Source organism: Oryctolagus cuniculus, chromosome 10 (genome assembly GCF_051225735.1).
Source record: "Oryctolagus cuniculus isolate XC-2025 breed Fujian yellow rabbit chromosome 10, ASM5122573v1, whole genome shotgun sequence".
Taxonomy (NCBI): Eukaryota; Metazoa; Chordata; class Mammalia; order Lagomorpha; family Leporidae; genus Oryctolagus; species Oryctolagus cuniculus.
In genome coordinates, this window is record NC_142876.1 from 60,704,149 (window position 1) to 60,721,355 (window position 17,207).

Here is a 17,207-nt window from a genome sequence, read left to right on the forward strand (position 1 = left end):
CACCTTAAAGCCCAACACCTCTTCCAGGCAGCCTCCCCTGATTAAGTGAGGATGAAGAAGCCTCGGAACCATGACCGACAAACTCCCAGTAAGCGAGAACACACACACACACACACAATGCGCCCAAACAAGCACAGAAACGCAGTAGAGAACATCAGACATTCTCCACTTTTGGACTGTAAAGCTGCTGTGAGGGTCAGGAGATCACTTTGATGCCAACAGCCAGTGAATCAGTTCAGATAATGAGGCATTTTTAGAAACATTCCGGGGGGTTACTCAGCAAAACACTCTGTCGTGTGTTTTCATGTTTCCTTGGAATCCCTCTGCCTTGTCTTTTCAGCTCCTTGATTGTGTAACTAAAGGGCACCATCTTTTGCTGACGAGGGTGACACTCAAGGAAGTTGGTCTCATGTCACCACACGGCGGTGGATCACGCTGCCGGTGAGAACCTTCCGGGAGACTGGCGAGTGTCTCAGCCAGGGCTCTCATCGGGGAGCCCTCGCGACCCTCCATGCCCACACATTCCAGGGGCCAACTCATCTGCTGGGTGGGGGTAAAGGACAAAGGCCCTGTGTAGGGACACAAGGCAAAGTTCCCTAATGAGACTCAAAGCCGAACCTCCGCCAGGGGTGCTGGAGAGCCAGAGGCTCTCTCAGGGGCGCTGGATCTGAGGTGATCGCATGAAGGAATGAGACCAGACATACTGGCCCCCCACACCACCACCCGCTCAGGGCAGTGTGGATGCCGCTTGTGGGGGGCCTGAGAGACGTGGGCCTCACAGGACCAGGACGAGCAGAGACACAGATGGAACAGCCACGCTGGCCACTGGGACACGGCGTCAAACACCAGCGCCACAGAAGCTTGCTAGCTACAAGCCACGCTGTACAACCTTGAAGCAAAACAGAATCGATTTTGCGGTTGTAAAAACGTACCTTCAACTGCAGAACTCAGTTTTATGACACCTTGAATAGAAACAAAAAGTGGCAGTTATATAATGGACCCAGATGACCCTTGGCAGGTCTTAAAATGCACACATGCTTCGGATCTAGATTGCTTCCGCAGACATTTCAAGAACTGAACGAAACAAATAGCAACGTCTACAATGAAATAATGTTTAGGTCTTGATTGGATCTCATGGGTGTCTTCATTTCTCCACGGAAACCATTTGAGAGGATTTTTCACTAATAAGAGATCGGAGGAGACAAAGGCCAAGTTTGTCTGAGTGACTATTTCTGTATATAAATCATGCTAGATTGAGAGTCTATAAAACTTCCCACAATAGGACACCAGGGACCAGTATATCCTATTTAGCATACTGGGCAGAGAGATCACTTGGTGCAGGTTGGCACAGGGTTTTTGTTGAAACATGTAATATCTGTTTCAAAACAATGTTGTTTGGCAACTTCTTTGGGCTGGGTGGCCTAGAGGGCGTTTTCTTGGTCTGATGGGTTGGGCTTTTGGCTCCCTGCAGAGGAGACAGTGAACAAACTCTCTGAGCAGGCTGGGTTGTTCATGAAGCAAGAAGATCTTAGGCTTGCCTGGGTGGTCATGTGCACCTTCAGGGAGTTCAGTGGTGAAAATACTAAGACAAATTAGATTGCATCCAATAATTTGATTTAAAAAGCATGTGTTTATAAGTCATAAGTACAAATAAACAATGTTCTCTAATCCCTATGCCACAGGCACCATCCTAAAGGCTGAGCAAGAGTGTCTATATATCATTTGGTTGAAATTCTAGTTCTCTTTGAAACTGGAGGAGTTTCCAGTTAAAATTGGAAATAATACTCTTTTTCAAAATGGTTAAGCCAAATTGCTATCAGCATGTGAGCACACTAATTTTAACAGATTATGTTCACAAAAAGACTCATTTGGTTCCATTTGGACTTTCTGAGAAAGTTGCCTATTGAATTTCATCTTTCCTGCAAAATTGGTGGTGTCTGGTTAACATTTAACAAGGGACTCTCCAGGGGGTGAAACTATGCAGCTACAATAGTGAATATAAATTTTATCAATTTTATTGATATAAAGGATGTGTAGCACACAGTCTAGGAATAATATTCAACACTCTTTATGGCAAGTTCTATATAGTCTGTTGATACTCAGAATGCTTTTGTCAGTTTGGGCCAGACTCTTGGATCAGCAGCCAGTAATTCAGCCACAAATTGGACAAAATCATGCATTCAGTTGCCTCTTGATCTGCACTTTTCCTAGTAAGCCTTTTGTCATTACATCTTTTATGTGATCCACCATTAAACTATTTTCACCTTCATATAAATTATTTTCTTAAAATCCACACCTCTTTGAGCTTCAACACTATGTAAGTACCTGCCTCATGAACACCTGTCGCAGGTGGAGTTGGGAAGCTCTGCACGGAAACCATGCTGGTGGGTGGTGCTTCCACCATATATGCAGTCGATGTAAACAACCTCACGAACATGATGGCGAAATGTAGTCAAGTGATTAAAGAGGTCATGGGTTTTAGGTGTCTATTACCTTTGTTCCCTTGTTTTTAACATAATTTACTTAAGCAAGTGTATATAATTTAATTTGTATTCAGAGGCTCACAAACTTCCTAAAAATATAACAACTGACTCTTACAAGTTCGTATGAGTGGTTTTAGGGCACCATTACTATAAGTTTTTTCCACCCAATCTCAGAGAAGAATATTTTGAATTTAAAATATTTCATGGTCTATTTATAAGAAGGTTATAATTTAATTAAACAGGCCAAATGTGAGTGGTTTCAGCATTTCACTGATACTTTGCCAGGAATTTCAAAATCTCTTACACCCATCATATGCCAAAGCACACTGCACATACATCACTTTAGAAACAGCTATTGTGATCAACTAAGAACATAGCCTACATGGCTATACATTTTTTTTGACCAGGCAACTAAACTAACAGACAAAGCCAGGTATGAGCAATTAGCTTATTAAGCAATGATCCACCATCTTTTCAAAGTATAGAATCTTTATATATCAGAATATAATTTTTTCAGCAATTTTTTTTTAGTAACTATGCTGTCAACAAATGTTACTCACATGACAAGGTAACAATGTACTCTAATCACTGTGTAGAAACAGTCTCTGTGTGGAAATCTAAACAAATTCTTACTGGGAGATGGGAGGAGAGCAGTGGAAGGAAGTTCATAAGCAATAATTTATTGACTGAGGAAAAATGATGTTAAAAACAAACAAGAATTTGACTTTAGAACTCTAACTATAAACATTATTTTAATAAAACCATTAGCGAGTCATTAGCTCTATATGAACTTTTTTATTAATCCCCCAAATTTTCTTTATAGTAGTGTAAGGCATTTATATTGCAAAGTAACTGTTATATTTAAAATTCTGAGTTAGCTACATGTAGTTATATAGCGAATATTAATATCATACATAAAATTATAGAAAGAAGGGAAAAGATACCTTTATTTTAAAATGTGAAGATTTTAAACATTTTGAATATTTAAGAAGTCATTGATGTTGATGTTAAAAGCTACATATGGTATTGCTGACTTCCAGGACACACAATAGACATTATCTGGTGAGTAGCTGACATTGACATTGTCTGGAATTCAGGATAAGCCATAACATACACAAATATGCATAAATACACACAATGGATCCTACTACTCCCAATTCTTGATAGTCTGCAGAAGTATCTGAAAATAATAGAGGAAAGAGAAAGATAAAAGAAAAAGAAACCCTACTGTTTTTTTTTCACTACTGAATAGCTTTAATGTAGAAAAATTGCTACCCTGGTGGTGATTTGTGTAGACTTATGCCTGTTATCTTCTTGCAAGTCAGAGCCAATCACTAGCCAGGTATGATTTCTGTGGAAGTTCTCTAATTCCAAAATTATTTTACCATATTTCCTACTCTTTCACCTATTAATTAATTCCAATTAATATAGAATTGTGGGAGAAGGACAAGGTTAACATAATTTATGAGAAAGTGTGAATGGCTAGTCCGTTAATCTTGGCAGCTGATGTTGTGGTGTAGCTGGTAAAGCTGTGACCTGCATGGGTGCTGGTTTGTGTTCTGGCTCACTCCACAGATGGCCTGGGAAAGGCAGTGGAAGCGGGTCTAAGTGTTTGGGCCCCTGAATCCATGTGGGAGACCCAGATGGAGCTCCTGGCTCTTGCCTTTGTTCTGGCCCAGTTGTGGCCATCTGTGGAGTGAGCCAGCAGATGGAAGATCTCCCTCTCTCTCTCTGTCTCTCCCTCGCTCTCTGTAATGCTTTCAAATAAATAAATTTTAAAAACCCCTCCAAACTCATTGTTGTTGAAATAAGATTTTTTTTTAAGATTTATTTATTTGAAAGGTAGAGTTTACAGAGAGAGGGAGGCAGAGGTCTTCCATCCACTGGTTCACTCACCAAATGGCTGCAACAGCTGGAGTTGGTCCAATCCGAAGCCTGGAGCTAGGAACTTGTTCTGGGTCTCTCACATGGGTGCAGAGCCCCAAGCAATTGGACCATTTTCCGCTGCTTTTCCAGGCCCATTAGCACAGAACTGGATTGGAAGTGGAGCAACTGGGACTCAACCAGTGCCATGTGGGATGCTGGTGCTGTGGGGGTGGCTTTATGTGCTACATCACAGCGAAATCCTGACAAACAAGGCCCTACTATATTAAGTATCAATCTCTGTTTCCCTACTTCTCCTTCATCTCAGGTGGCTTTGCAATGCTAGTTGCTTTCTGGCCCCAGCAGGACACTTGTTGATCAACTTTGTTTGAATGCTCTCCTCTAACCTGCCGAATCTTCCTGCAGGGAACTCCTTCTCTTCATTCAGACTTCACTGCAAACGTCACTTCCTCAAAGCCCCTAATCACTGTACATAGAGCAGCCGCCTTGCCCTACCCACCACCATTCATTTTTTTTTTTTTGATGGCAATTATCATTATCTGAAATTATCTCATTGATGTCATTTGATTCCTGATTCTACCTGTCTTCCTCACTGGAATAGAAGCAGCATGACAGCAGGGACTTGGTCGTCATGTTTGCTGCTGTCACTCCCCTGTTGAAAATTTCCTGCTGAGAAGCAAGCACTCCGTACATACTCACTGAATGAAAAAGTGATCATTCCTGAGTGTCTCAAGGAGGATCTTAAGCCCAGAAAATGTCCATGGGGTGTATTATCTTTGCCACATATATTGTTGAGCAGAGTACTCAGATTCATTATATTGACCACTGTCTACTTCTACTCAGAGGCTGGCCTTGATGGAGATGAGTAAAGATCAATGTAGGGACCAGTGCTGTGGCAAAGTGGGTGAAACCACTGCCCATGATACTGGCATCCCATATGGGCATCGGTTTGAGTCCTAGGTGCTCCACTTCTAATTTGGCTTCTTGCTAACGTGCCTGGGAAAGCAGTGGGAGATAACCTATGTTCTTGGGACCCTGCACCCATGTGGGAGACCTGGATGAAGCTCCTGGTTCCTGACTTCAGCTTGGCCCTGCCTGGCTGATGTGGCCATTTGGGGAGTGAACCAGCAGATGGGAGATCTGTCTCTTTTAGTCTCCTGCTCTCTAACTCTGCTTTTCAAATAAATAAAATAAATATATCTTTTTCTTTTAAAGGAAATTGTCATTGGAAGCTGGAGAAAAGGCAACTTGATGTGGCAGAAGGTCTGACAACATTATCACCTGTAGTAACATAGGAAATTGAAAATATACCCATTGAACTCAAGGATTTTAGTATGGAAATTTCTAGATTTCCAGACAGAATGCTTAGTGTGCCTTTAAAATTTTTTTTTTATTTATGAGAGGGAGATTCCCCATCTGCTGGTTGACTCCCCAAATGCACACAATGGCCAAGGCTGGGCTAGGCCAAAGCCAGGAATTGGGAGCTCAATCCAGCACCTACTCCCTCCTGCATTAACAGGAAGATGGAATCAGGAGCCGGAGGTGGGACCGAAACCCATGTACCCAACTCTTAGCAATCTCCCCTTCTTTTTTAATAAAAGAAAGCTACATATTATAAGGTGAAGGTAGAGAAAGATGCGTCAAAAAAGAACTGTTTAGTTTTCAAGGAAAATGGGAGGAAGTATAGACAAACTTGTTGGGTATAAAATCAAAATAACCAAACAAGAACTGGCTTCACATTCCTTTCCCCCCCTTTTTTTTTTTTAAGACTTATTCATTTGAATGACAGAGCATCAGAGTGAGAGGAAGAGATAAAAAGAGATCTATCTTCCACTGGTTCATTCCCTAGATGCTGGAGCTGAGCCAGGCCAAAGCCATGAACGAGGCACTCCACCTGGGTCTCCCACACAGGCAGAAAGAAGCTGGGCTAGCAGGGGAGAAAGGACTTGAGGCAGGCACTCTGGTACGGAACACAGACGTCCCAAGCAGCACCTTAATCTGCTGTGGCACATTGCCTACCTGCCCCAGTACCCTTTTCATGACTCTAGATTTTTTGTTTTTGTAGCCCCTTGAGGCATGTTATTTGCATGTATGTATTACATCCCTAAAAAACAAATCCCAGGGTTCTCTCTTCTGTGTGTTTTTACTTTGCTTCCCTGTGGTCCATGATGGTAGCTGAGGTTTTTCAATACAATGAAACCAAATTGGCAGAATGGGAACAAATTATTCTGCCATTTTTCTAGATCTTTCTGTTGTACATCAAGTCTAGATCACTCCATACCTTTCCTATCTGCCTGTGAGGTTCACAAGGTTTTCCCAGTGCTGTAATCAATAATGGTTTAAATTTGTCAAAATGACCATGCTTCATCATCACAGCTGGAAACCTGATGAGGACTTTGGAGCACAGCCTCGCATTTGCCCCTTTTTGGCCAGGACAGTCACGCATACCATTATGGTGGCACAGAAGGACGGTGCAAAAATTTAGGCATATACCTCCGATAGCTTTTAAAAATAGTCAAAAATTCTAAGAATCCCAGGGGTGTTGTTCCACAGCTCCCTGACTCAGTCAGCCTGGGCCAAAGAAGGGCTTGTCTTGAAGAGAATTATGGATGTGTGTTTTGTTTATTTTTAATGATTTATGTATTTATTTGAGAAAGAGAGAGAGAGATATCTTCCACCTGCTGGTTCATTTCCCACATGGCTGCAACAGTCCAGACTGGGTCAGACCGAGGCCAGGAGCCAGGAATTCCATTTGGGTCTCCCATGTGGGTTGCAGTTGGGCCATCATCTGCTGCCTTATTAGCAGCAGCGGGCTGGAAAGGAAGTGGAGCAGCCAAGAGTCAAACTGGCACTCACATAGGATGCCAGCATTACAGGTGTCAGCGTAACTCCCCTGGCATCATAATGCTGGCCCCATGTGTTTTGTTTAATAGAGTGAAGTCTAATAAGATTCATAGGAAGCCCACAAAGATTACAGAGAAGTCTGTTGGTGGACAGCATGAGCATGAACAAAGTGAACAGAGGTTGTTCAAAGTGTAGTTCAGGTCCTCAAACTCCTAAGGGCAGGAAATAGACTAAGAAGATATTCGGCTACAAGTGCAATTTCTTATGCAAAAAATTCAGAAAGTGGAGGGTGGAGCCAAGAGCTGCAGAGAACCATACCTAGCGGGGAGGACTGGGCCCCCCATTCAGGGAACTGGTGACGTGGATTTCAGAATTGCTGTCAAGCCATGATTCCCACATGCAGCCTGTGAAAGTGTTTAGTACCTTGACCCCATGTCTGTATCATCAGGATATGTTGGGTGCATGTGTGGTAGACGCCTTTTCTTTTTAGTTCATAGGTCGTCACAATGAGAAAAACGGTACCAGACAATTTTCTGAAAGAAGCCCCATCAGCACCTGAACCTTAGATAAGAACCTGAATTTCAAACTTGAGCTTGGGATGAAATTTTTTTCTTTTTAGATCTTTAGAGGGAGGTGGGTATATTTTGCCTTACTGAGGATGTATATAATTTGTGCAGAGAATAAACTGTGGCTGATAAAACAAGGCCACAAATTCTTTGAAACTCTTTCCACTGAGAGATGGCATCTCTCTCACTCCCCTTGATGAGGGCGGGCTCTGTGACTGCTCTGGCCAGGAGAATATGGTGTTAGCCAATGTCTGGACCCAAACGTAGACTTCCTGTATCCTGGAACTCTCCCTGTGGGAGCCCTGGGCTAACACATAAGCCATCCTGAAGCCTGGAGGTGTCACTTGGAGATGCTCTGGTCAATAGTAACTTCAGGAATGTAAACCAAAGTGCCAAGCAGGTCAATAATGTCATCTTGGACCTCTTAACTCGTTCAGGTATGATGGTTAGCTTGTTTATCAACTTAGCTGGGTCACAGGGTACCCATTCTGAGTGTGTTCCTGGATGATACCAGCATTTGAATCAGTGGACTGAGTAAAGTAGATCACTCTCTGTCAGGTGAAATGGGTGTCACCTAACCAGCCAAAGACCGGATGAGAACCAAAGGGTTGAGTAAGAGAAAATCCTTGACTCTGCTAGGACAGCAGCCTTGTCCTGCCTTTGGATTTGGACTTGTACTAGGGTTCACCCCATTGCTTTTCTGATTCTCCAGCTGTTGGACTCAGACTGGAATTACATCATTGACTCTTCCGGGTCTCCTTTGTTTGCCTACTGGGACTTTCAGTAGTCATCCAAGTCAATTCTTTATATATGTTCTGTTACTCTGGAAGCCTTGACTAACACATCAACCTCCAGCTGAATGCGGAACAGAACAATCGCTCAGCTGAACACTGCCTACATTTCTCAGGCAACATTGTTGAGTAGGATGAAATGGTTGCTTTTTTTTTTTTTGACAGGCAGAGTGGATAGTGAGAGAGAGACAGAGAGAAAGGTCTTCCTTTGCCATTGGTTCACCCTCCAATGGCTGGCACGTTGCGGCTGGCGCACCACGCTGATCTGATGGCAGGAGCCAGGTACTTATCCTGGTCTCCCATGGGGTGCAGGGCCCAAGGATTTGGGTCATCCTCCACTGCACTCCCTGGCCACAGCAGAGAGCTGTCCTGGAAGAGGGGCAACCGGGACAGAATCCGGCCCCGACCGGGACTAGAACCCGGTGTGCTGGCACCACAAGGCGGAGGATTAGCCTACTGAGCCGCGGCACTGGCCCTCCCTTAGCTTTTAACATCTTGCCACAGAACTCTGCAGTTCTCTGCGTATTAAGATACCATCCTTCACTCATTTTTAAATTTTTTTGAAAAGCAGAGAGAGACAGAAAATTTTCATTTACTGGTTCACTTCTCAAATGCTTGCAACAGCCAGAGCTGGGGCAGGCCAAAGACAGGAGCCCAGAACTCAATGCAGGTTTCCCACACGGGTGGTAGATACCCAACTACTTGAGCCATCACTCGCTACCTCCCAGGGTGTGCACTAGCAGGAAGCTGGATCGGAAGCAGGGAAGCTGGGACTTGAACCGGGCACTCTGGCACTGGATGTGGGCATCCCAAACAGCACTTAACCACTGTACCAAACGCCCAGCAACACATCCTTCTAGATTCTTCAGCTCTTAGTGCAGAGGACTTTCTTAGGGCAGGGTTTGCCAAGACTCCAGGTTGGCTCCTTTGTTGGTTATGGCAGATTCTCCCTCAGAACTGTGTCTTTTTCAGAGCAATCATCTCTGTTACTATCTGATGCATGTCAGTTTCCACCCTAGACTGCAAACTGCATGAGAACACACAGCAAGCCGCTTTGGATTGTCCCTGAATTTGGAGTTCCGCAGAGCGTCTGGACGCAGTGGGTGTGGAAGAAATATTTGGTATGTGGCTGAAAGAGATGATAAGGGCTTCCTTCTCACTGCAATAGCTGCCACTGCTCGCTCTCCCACACTGCACGTTTGGCTGCCCAGCCTTTGCAACCGGGGAAAGACTGGTTCACGATGGGGCTCTACCCCTGCTTTCCACCGTCTGCAGAAGCAGCCATGCACAGCTGAAGTTCACTTTTGTGACTCCAGGGAAGCGGAAGCCCGAGACCAGCTGGGGATATGCTGGCAGAGGAATGCGGGAAGCAGCAGCAACCGGTGCCTGCCTACAGTTAGGTCTCAGCCGGAAGTCAGGGAGTTTCCTGAGAGTCTGCAGAAAGCCGGGGGTGCTCCGATTACTGCATAGATTAATGCAAGCTGCCCTGGCCCTTAAAGAACTGGGACCACAGGAGTGCTGCAAGCCCAGGTGGATTCTGTCCCTTAGCCTTTACTTCTAGAATTATTCTCTTAATACGGGATCTGCATTCCTCCTGGTTAAAAGTGCATTCTCCTTTCTCGCATTCTCTGTCACTCTAAATACATAAATAAGTGTAAAAACAAAAAGGGGAGAGGACATGTAGCCTAGAGCTTAAGACGCTGGTGTTTCACATCAGAATGCTTCCTGGCTCCAGCTCCCTGCAATGCAGACTCTGGAAGGCAGGGGTAATTGGGTTCCTGCCACCCACAGGGGAGACCTGCGTTATATTCCCAGCTCCTGGCTCCAGCGCAGGCCAACCTTGGCTGGTGCAGGCATTTGGGCAATAAACCAGCATATGGGAACTCTGCCTGCCTCTTTTTCTATTAAAATAGATAGATAGATAGACAGACAGACAGATAGATGATAGATACTGTCCCTATTTAGTTGGTCCTGTGGATATGAAAAATAGATGCTTTATTGGAAATCGACTTTGATAACATTTTTCTACTCAGTTTGTCATTTTTGCTATGAGCCCAACAAGCCTGGGTCTCTATAGATAGCCTTCTAATTTCCATTATGCAATTTAATAGGTATTTTCTTTTACCTCATTATATTTCTCTTAGCAGCCGTCTCCAAATGGATCTCTGTACAATTACTTCATTACACGGGTTTAGAGGATTTTCATTCACCCATAATCTTCTTGCTCTTTCTTCAAAAAACACACCCCTCCCCTGGCAGGGCTCTGTGTAGACACACCTACCCCGCCGCATTTTGGTTAGTGCCCGCGCTCTGAGACCGCCCGTTTTCACTGTCTCCCATTCCTCCCTTCCTCCCTGAGTGCACAATGCTGCACTTGTCCCTTTTGAACGCGTAACCGATTAAAGAGCGGCAGGAGGCAGATGTAGGCACACCTTTGATCACTCATCCTTGGGGGTTAGGGGAGGGCAGACACCTGGTGGCTGCCAAGCTGGAAACAAAACACAGGCCGGGGCTGGAATTACCTTAAAAGGAGCCGCAACTACAGCCACAACGGCAGCTGGAAGCGCTGAATGGGTACGGAAGGAAGAGAGGCAAACGGCTCGGGGAGAGACGCAGGAGAGCACCGACAATGTGATTCAGGATCACTGCGCTAGGGGAGAATGACCACTTCCTAGCCGAGGCCAGGAAAGACCAGGAGGCTGCATCAAGAAACCACGAAATGGAAAGTCCTCTTCTGTAATAGTATTTGCAAAACTTCCAGCTGTGCATAAATGCTGGGAGGCAATTTTGAGAGCAGTTCATGATGCTTTCAAAGAGAGAAGTTTAATTTTTTTTTTCTTTTCCAGAACTCAGTAAGTTCACCTTTGCACCAGGAGGCTGTGAGTGCTGACAGTTCCTATGATTCTTCAGTGAAACTGTATCGCCCCCTGGTGTCTGTGTGCTATCACTACATCACACGGAAAGGCTAAAGAGTCCAGCTGTCTCATCTCTCGTGGAGTAACCTGATAGCCCACGATCAGAAAAGTAATTTTTATTTTAAATTTATTTGTATTGATAAGCAGTAATATACACACCCAAACACAGAGACAAATAGAGCTCCCATCCACTGGTTTATCCTCCAAATATTGGGACTGGCCTGGGCCGAAGCTGGGAACCAGAAACTCAGTGCAGGTGGGTGGCAGGAACCCAAGTATTTCAGCCATCACTGCTGCCTCCCAGGTGTGCCAAAGCAGGAAGCTGGAATTGGGAGCAGAGCCAGGACTCTGATATGGGATGTGGGTACCCTAGTTGGCATCTAACTGCTAGGCCATACACTTGCTCTAGAAAAATACAGTTTTAAAGTTCAGCACTGGAATTGGTTTGACAAGCCAGAGAATGACATTTTGAAATCAAGAGCCCTTCCTTCTCCAACCTCAGCAGAATCTCCAGAGATATGCATATAGCGCTGAAAATAAACTGGTCAGATTCTAATATGCTGATTTTTCTTTTGTTTGAAAGGCAGAGTGTGTGCGCGCACACACCACACACACACACACACACAGAAGGAGATCTCCTATCTGCTGGTTCACTCCCCAAATGCCCATAACAACCAGGGCTGTGCTAGGAAGAGGCAAGGAGCTCAGAACTCCATCCAGGCTTCCACTGTGGTGTCAGGGACACAAGTATTTGAGTTGTCATCTTGTCATCTGCTCCCACTCAGGGTTTGCAGCAGCAGGAAGCTGGATTGGAAGCAAAGGAGCCAGGACTTGAACCAGGCTGTCTGATACAGACACAGGTGTTCCAGGTGGTGTGCTGACCACTGTGCCAAATGCCCACCCCTCGATTTATCCTTCAATTCCATTTTCCTCCGCAAACACTTGGGAGCCCCCTGTAGATGTAGCTCTAACAATCTAGGAATCCATAAAGTGATTCAAGATCCTGCTCCCTTTTCTTCAGAAAAAGAGCCTTTACTTCAGCGAAATCAGGAGCACGCTCACGGTCACCTGGAAGGGGACACGTTTCTTTGGGGCAGGTGTCTCTAGGAGTAGGGGTGAAGCTTCTTCCTGAAGCTGTTGGGGTTACTGTGGCACACTGACCAGGGCGACGGGTCCTCAGGAGAGGGCAAACAAAGCCGGAGCACTGGGCTCAGGCAGGTGTCTGAGTGTGGACTGTGATGGAAAGGGAACAGGACCAGAGGTGGGACTCAGCTAAGGATAGCGAGTGCAGTTTTACTCTGCCACGGATAGCATCTCAGTGCAGAAGAACCTGGCACATTAGAGTGGGACAGGAGGGTTTCTGTTTTGGTTTTAATTTCAGAGATAGAGCTCTCATCTGCTGATTTACTCCCCAGGTGTCTGCAACACCTGGGCCCAGGCCAGCTGGAAGCCATGAGCCAAGGATTAAATTTGGTTTCCCACATGGGTGGCATAGACTCGGCTACTTGAGCCATCCAGTGCCTCCTGGGCTGTGCACTAGCAGGAAGCTAGGGTCAGAAGTATAGTCAGGACTCAAACCCAGGCCCTCTGACATGGGCAGTTGGTGTCTCACCTGGCAGCTTAGCTGCTGCACCAAATGTCTGCTCGAGGAGGCTGCTATGAGCAAGTCTGCTTTCTAAATTCCCATACTGTCACATTACACTATTGATAACAGCTTCTGGGAGCCATTTATTATGCTTTTATTTAGTCAAAATACAAAATTTCAAGGAGGAAGGTCAACATGGTGCAGGCACAATTCGTAGTTATTAGGAGCTTGAATTTTGGAACCATACTGAATGAATACGTAGACGTGTGCAGTCACTGACCACCCACCCACGTGATCTTGGAAGACACTACACCTTTCCATGTCTCAGTTTCCTCAACTGAGACAAAATGAGGCTGGTCCAGTAGCATCAGCCACCTGCTGCCTAGGAAATGCTCTGTGTTATTAAGGAAGAGGACCATGTGAGGCCTCCATGATGGCAGACCAGGAGACTTATAAACGATTTTGTGTCATTGAAAGAGCCAGGCTCCTGGCCACGAGGCCACAAAGGACTTTTCCATGTCGTGGGGCTTCTCCAGGGCTGGTCTTGTCTCTGAGGCTGACCTCGGAGACACCTGGAAGTAAGTCCATCTCAGACACTTCCAGACCAGCGTGCCTGGACCCCAGAGAGGATGGGAGCCTGAGAGCTCACCTCCAGGACCAGGCCAGAGCTTGAACAGCCACGAGGAGTGGGAATCTAGGACAACTCTTGGAGCCTGGTTCCGTCTGAAGGAGTCTAGAATATGTCCTAGGGCATAACAAGCCGGCTTGTACTGAAAGCATTGAAGCTTTCTTCTGAACTTGCTTATCTGCCTAAAGTGAAACTTCCCAGCAGAACCCAGCTGTCATAAACTCCCCTCCCCTAGAGCTTCTGTAACCAGGGCAGACCCACCCTCATCACCTGCAAGGAGCAGGCAGCCACCTGCCTTTGTCACAAAACTCTCCCACCCCCATCTGTTCTCCTAAAGACCCATTTATCTTCCTAAAATAACTTGGTTTTCCCATAGGTGACCTTTTCCCCCTCTTTTCCCTGAGTGAACTGGGGTACGAGCCTAAATTCTAAGTACCTCCATGGGTCCCATTTTTCCTGTGAGCTCCCATCTAGCCACGAATAAAAATCTGTCTTTTCTCTTGCTCATCTGTCTTCCGTAAGCTTGATTTGCAGCCCTGTCAACACTGATCCTAAGAGGGCAGAGGAAAAGCTTTTCCTCCCTGGTGTTTTCTTCTGTTCCTTTGGCCAAACACTGACCTCTGCCATGCGCAATCTCTGCTCAGATATTCAGAACTAGCTTGGCACCTTGTACTGGGATACCCTCAGGTTAAACAGCTCAGTCAGACAAGTCCACTGCAAATTGGAAACAGAATGCTCCATGTAATATTTGACATGCTAACAGAGCATCAGAGCATCTCTAAATAAAGGTTAATACATACAAGTGCTAGGGAAGCTTGTTAAATAAAAATATTCACTACATTGTACAATGTAGACTAGCTTCAGGGTTCTCAGCCTACTAGACATATTTCTTTTGTACTGTATCTTTGAAATCATGCAGTGTATATGGAAAAAATGTACACTTAAAACAGCTAACCATTCTTATTGTTGGAATAAGATGATCAAAGTGAGATCATTTTAATCAATTTCTGCTTTTGAAAATTTTACTTATTTTTATTTGAGAGAGAGAGAGAGAGAGAAGCTCCCTAATTCACTCCCCAAATGCTCACAATGGCAGGGCTGGGCCAGGCCAAAGTCAGGAGCCATGAACTCAATCCAGATCTGCCACATGGGCGACAGGGACCCAAGAGCCATCACCTGCTATCTCCCAGGGTGTGCATTAATAAGAAGCTAGAATTAGAAACAGAGCCAAGACTTGAACCCAGGCACTCTGACATGGGATGCAAGCATCTTTCTTTTTTATCTTAAAAAAATTTTTTTTTAGAATTTATTTGACAGGTAGAGTTACAGAGAGTGAGAGAGAGAGAGACAGAGAGAAAGGTCTTCCTTCTGTTGGTTCACCCCCAAATGGCCGCTACGGTCGGCGCTGCACCAATCCAAAGCCAGAAGCCGGGTGCTTCCTCCTGGTCTCCCATGCGGGTGCAGGGGCCCAAGCACTTGGGCTATCCTCCACTGCACTCCCGGGCCACAGCAGAGGGCTAGACTGGAAAAGGAGCAACTGGGACTAGAACTGGCGCCCATGTGGGATGCTGGTGCCGCAGGCGGAGGATTAACCAAGTGAACCACGGCGCCAGCCCCCATGGGATGCAAGCGTCTTAACCAAAGTCTTAACCCCTAGGCCAAATGCTTCCCTCCTGATTTGTGTCTTTTGAAATTTAACCGGGAGTGCATTTTTAAATGTGTGCAAAGCATATACAGAGTTACATCAAAGGGAGCAAGTAGATGCTAGAGAGATAAGTGGTGCCAGTAACCACTAACAATGGGACAAAATTATATTTCCCATGGGATTTTTGAAAAAAAAATATATATATATATATACTCTTTTTCAAGAAAGGAAGAAACTAGAAAATTGTGCCCTCTGGTACCATTTCAAAAGGCATCCGAGCATGATCGAGCTGCATGGGGCTGGCAGAGCGTCAGCTTCCTGGGAATTTCGCTGCCTTCTCAGCAAATCTGGCAGCTGAGCACTTCCTGGACAGCTGTTTCTCCCATTTATTTCCTGAATGCTTTTTTGGTAGCTGTCAGCTAAGTCCTTACATGTGTGCAATATCCACCCTGCAGAAATAAATTCTTCATAGAGATCTCCATTTTCTTTTGGCAAAGAGCTTGCTAGAATGGCAAATTGTCATTCTCCAAGCCTAAAGCAAGAATGTCAGTGTATGGTTGCTACAAATGTAGTCAAGCATATTACTGTAGTCTCTTCATGAGAAGTTTCTAAGTGATTCCTATTTCAGTGCCTCTAAATATAATCACAATTCTGCTTATACATGCTTAGAGTAACCATATCTTGAAATTCCTATTGGACAACTGTCATGTAAGGAAAATGTACTTTTGGTGGACAAATCATCTAATATGAACTTTTCCATAAACTAAGCACACTGAGATCAAGGCTGGTCTGTTAATTTTACTTTAGTTTTCCCTATTAGCACTGATGCAAAGTTTAAGCTGCTTGGCTCTTTATTTTTTTTTAAAAAAGATTATTTATTTGAAAGGTAGCACAAGAGAGAGAGAGAGAGAGAGAGAGAGAGAGAGAAAGAGAGAGAGAGAGAAAGAGAGAAAGAGAGAAAGAGAGAAAGAGAGAAAGAGAAAGGTCTCTTCCATCCGCTAGTTCACTCCCTAAGATCAGCAACAGCCAGGTCTGGCTCAGGACACAGCCAGGTGCCATGAACTTCACAGGGGTCCATGTACTTGGGATGTCACTTGCTGCCTTCCCAGGTGCATTGTCAGGAAGGTTGATAGGAAGTGGAGTAGCCAAGACTTGAACGGGCACTCCAGTGTGGGTGCTGGCATCATAGATAACAGCTTAACCTGCTGCACCACAACACCAACCCTAAGCTTCTTGACCCTTGATTGAATCTTTTAATAGTCTTTCATTGCTTTTACAAAACTTTCAAGCTCTTTAGTGTGGCTTAAAACATTCCGGGTTACCAGAGCTGTTATAATTTGTAGTTTTGTCTTGGATCACTCCCATACTTCCCCTTCCCTCTCTCTTCTATCAATCTTTATGTTTCAGCTACTCTAGACTTCTTTGATGTTTTTCACTTTTTATTCTCATTCCTACCTCTGCCCTTAGTCCTTTGCAAAAGTTCTCTGGAACTCAAGGGAGGCTTCCTTGAGAAGCGGCTATTCACTTTCCCTGATCACAGAGCTCAGGGTCGTTCTGGGATCACGACTCTCTGAATTCTCTCTCCATGGCACTGGAACAAGGGTCAGCGTTACAGGCGTCAACACTACTCTGAAGAGTTCCCTATCATCTGCTCCTTGAAGTCAGGGCAGAGGCTGGGTCAGTGTTAGTGACATATCCTCAGGAGCAGGATGGAACCTGGAATACAACAGCTGCTAATAAATGCTTCTTAACTAAGGGGAGGAATTCTTAATTCCACCTGACTCTTAAACTGGCAGTTTATGTTAACCTGTTTCACAGCTGTGCTTGAACAGACAGGATAAGCATACCACAAAAGTTGCCTGAGTC

General features: G+C 45.0%; 2 protein-coding genes across 21 annotated transcripts in view; one reads left to right on the forward strand and one right to left on the reverse strand.

Annotated features, from left to right (window-relative positions):
• Nucleotides 1-2,605, forward strand: part of LOC108177130 (uncharacterized) — a 68,643-nt gene extending 66,038 nt beyond the window's left edge. For both annotated transcript variants that reach the window (XR_016214632.1, XM_070050444.2), the window contains exon 4: nucleotides 341-2,605. Coding sequence is in view for 1 of the 2 variants with exons in the window: in XM_070050444.2 (XP_069906545.1) it covers nucleotides 341-356 (16 nt within the window). In the remaining variant the exon portion in view is untranslated. The remainder of the gene's footprint in view (nucleotides 1-340) is intronic.
• The window catches only part of DLGAP1 (DLG associated protein 1), a 1,086,743-nt gene that overhangs the window by 145,301 nt on the left and 924,235 nt on the right, over nucleotides 1-17,207 (reverse strand). For 10 of the 19 annotated variants that reach the window (XM_070050435.2, XM_008261105.4, XM_070050427.2 and 7 more), the window contains one exon: nucleotides 933-962. The exons of the other annotated variants lie outside the window; for them this stretch is intronic. In XM_070050435.2, coding sequence (XP_069906536.2) covers nucleotides 933-962 — 30 coding nt within the window. The remainder of the gene's footprint in view (nucleotides 1-932; nucleotides 963-17,207) is intronic. 19 annotated transcript variants of the gene reach the window in all.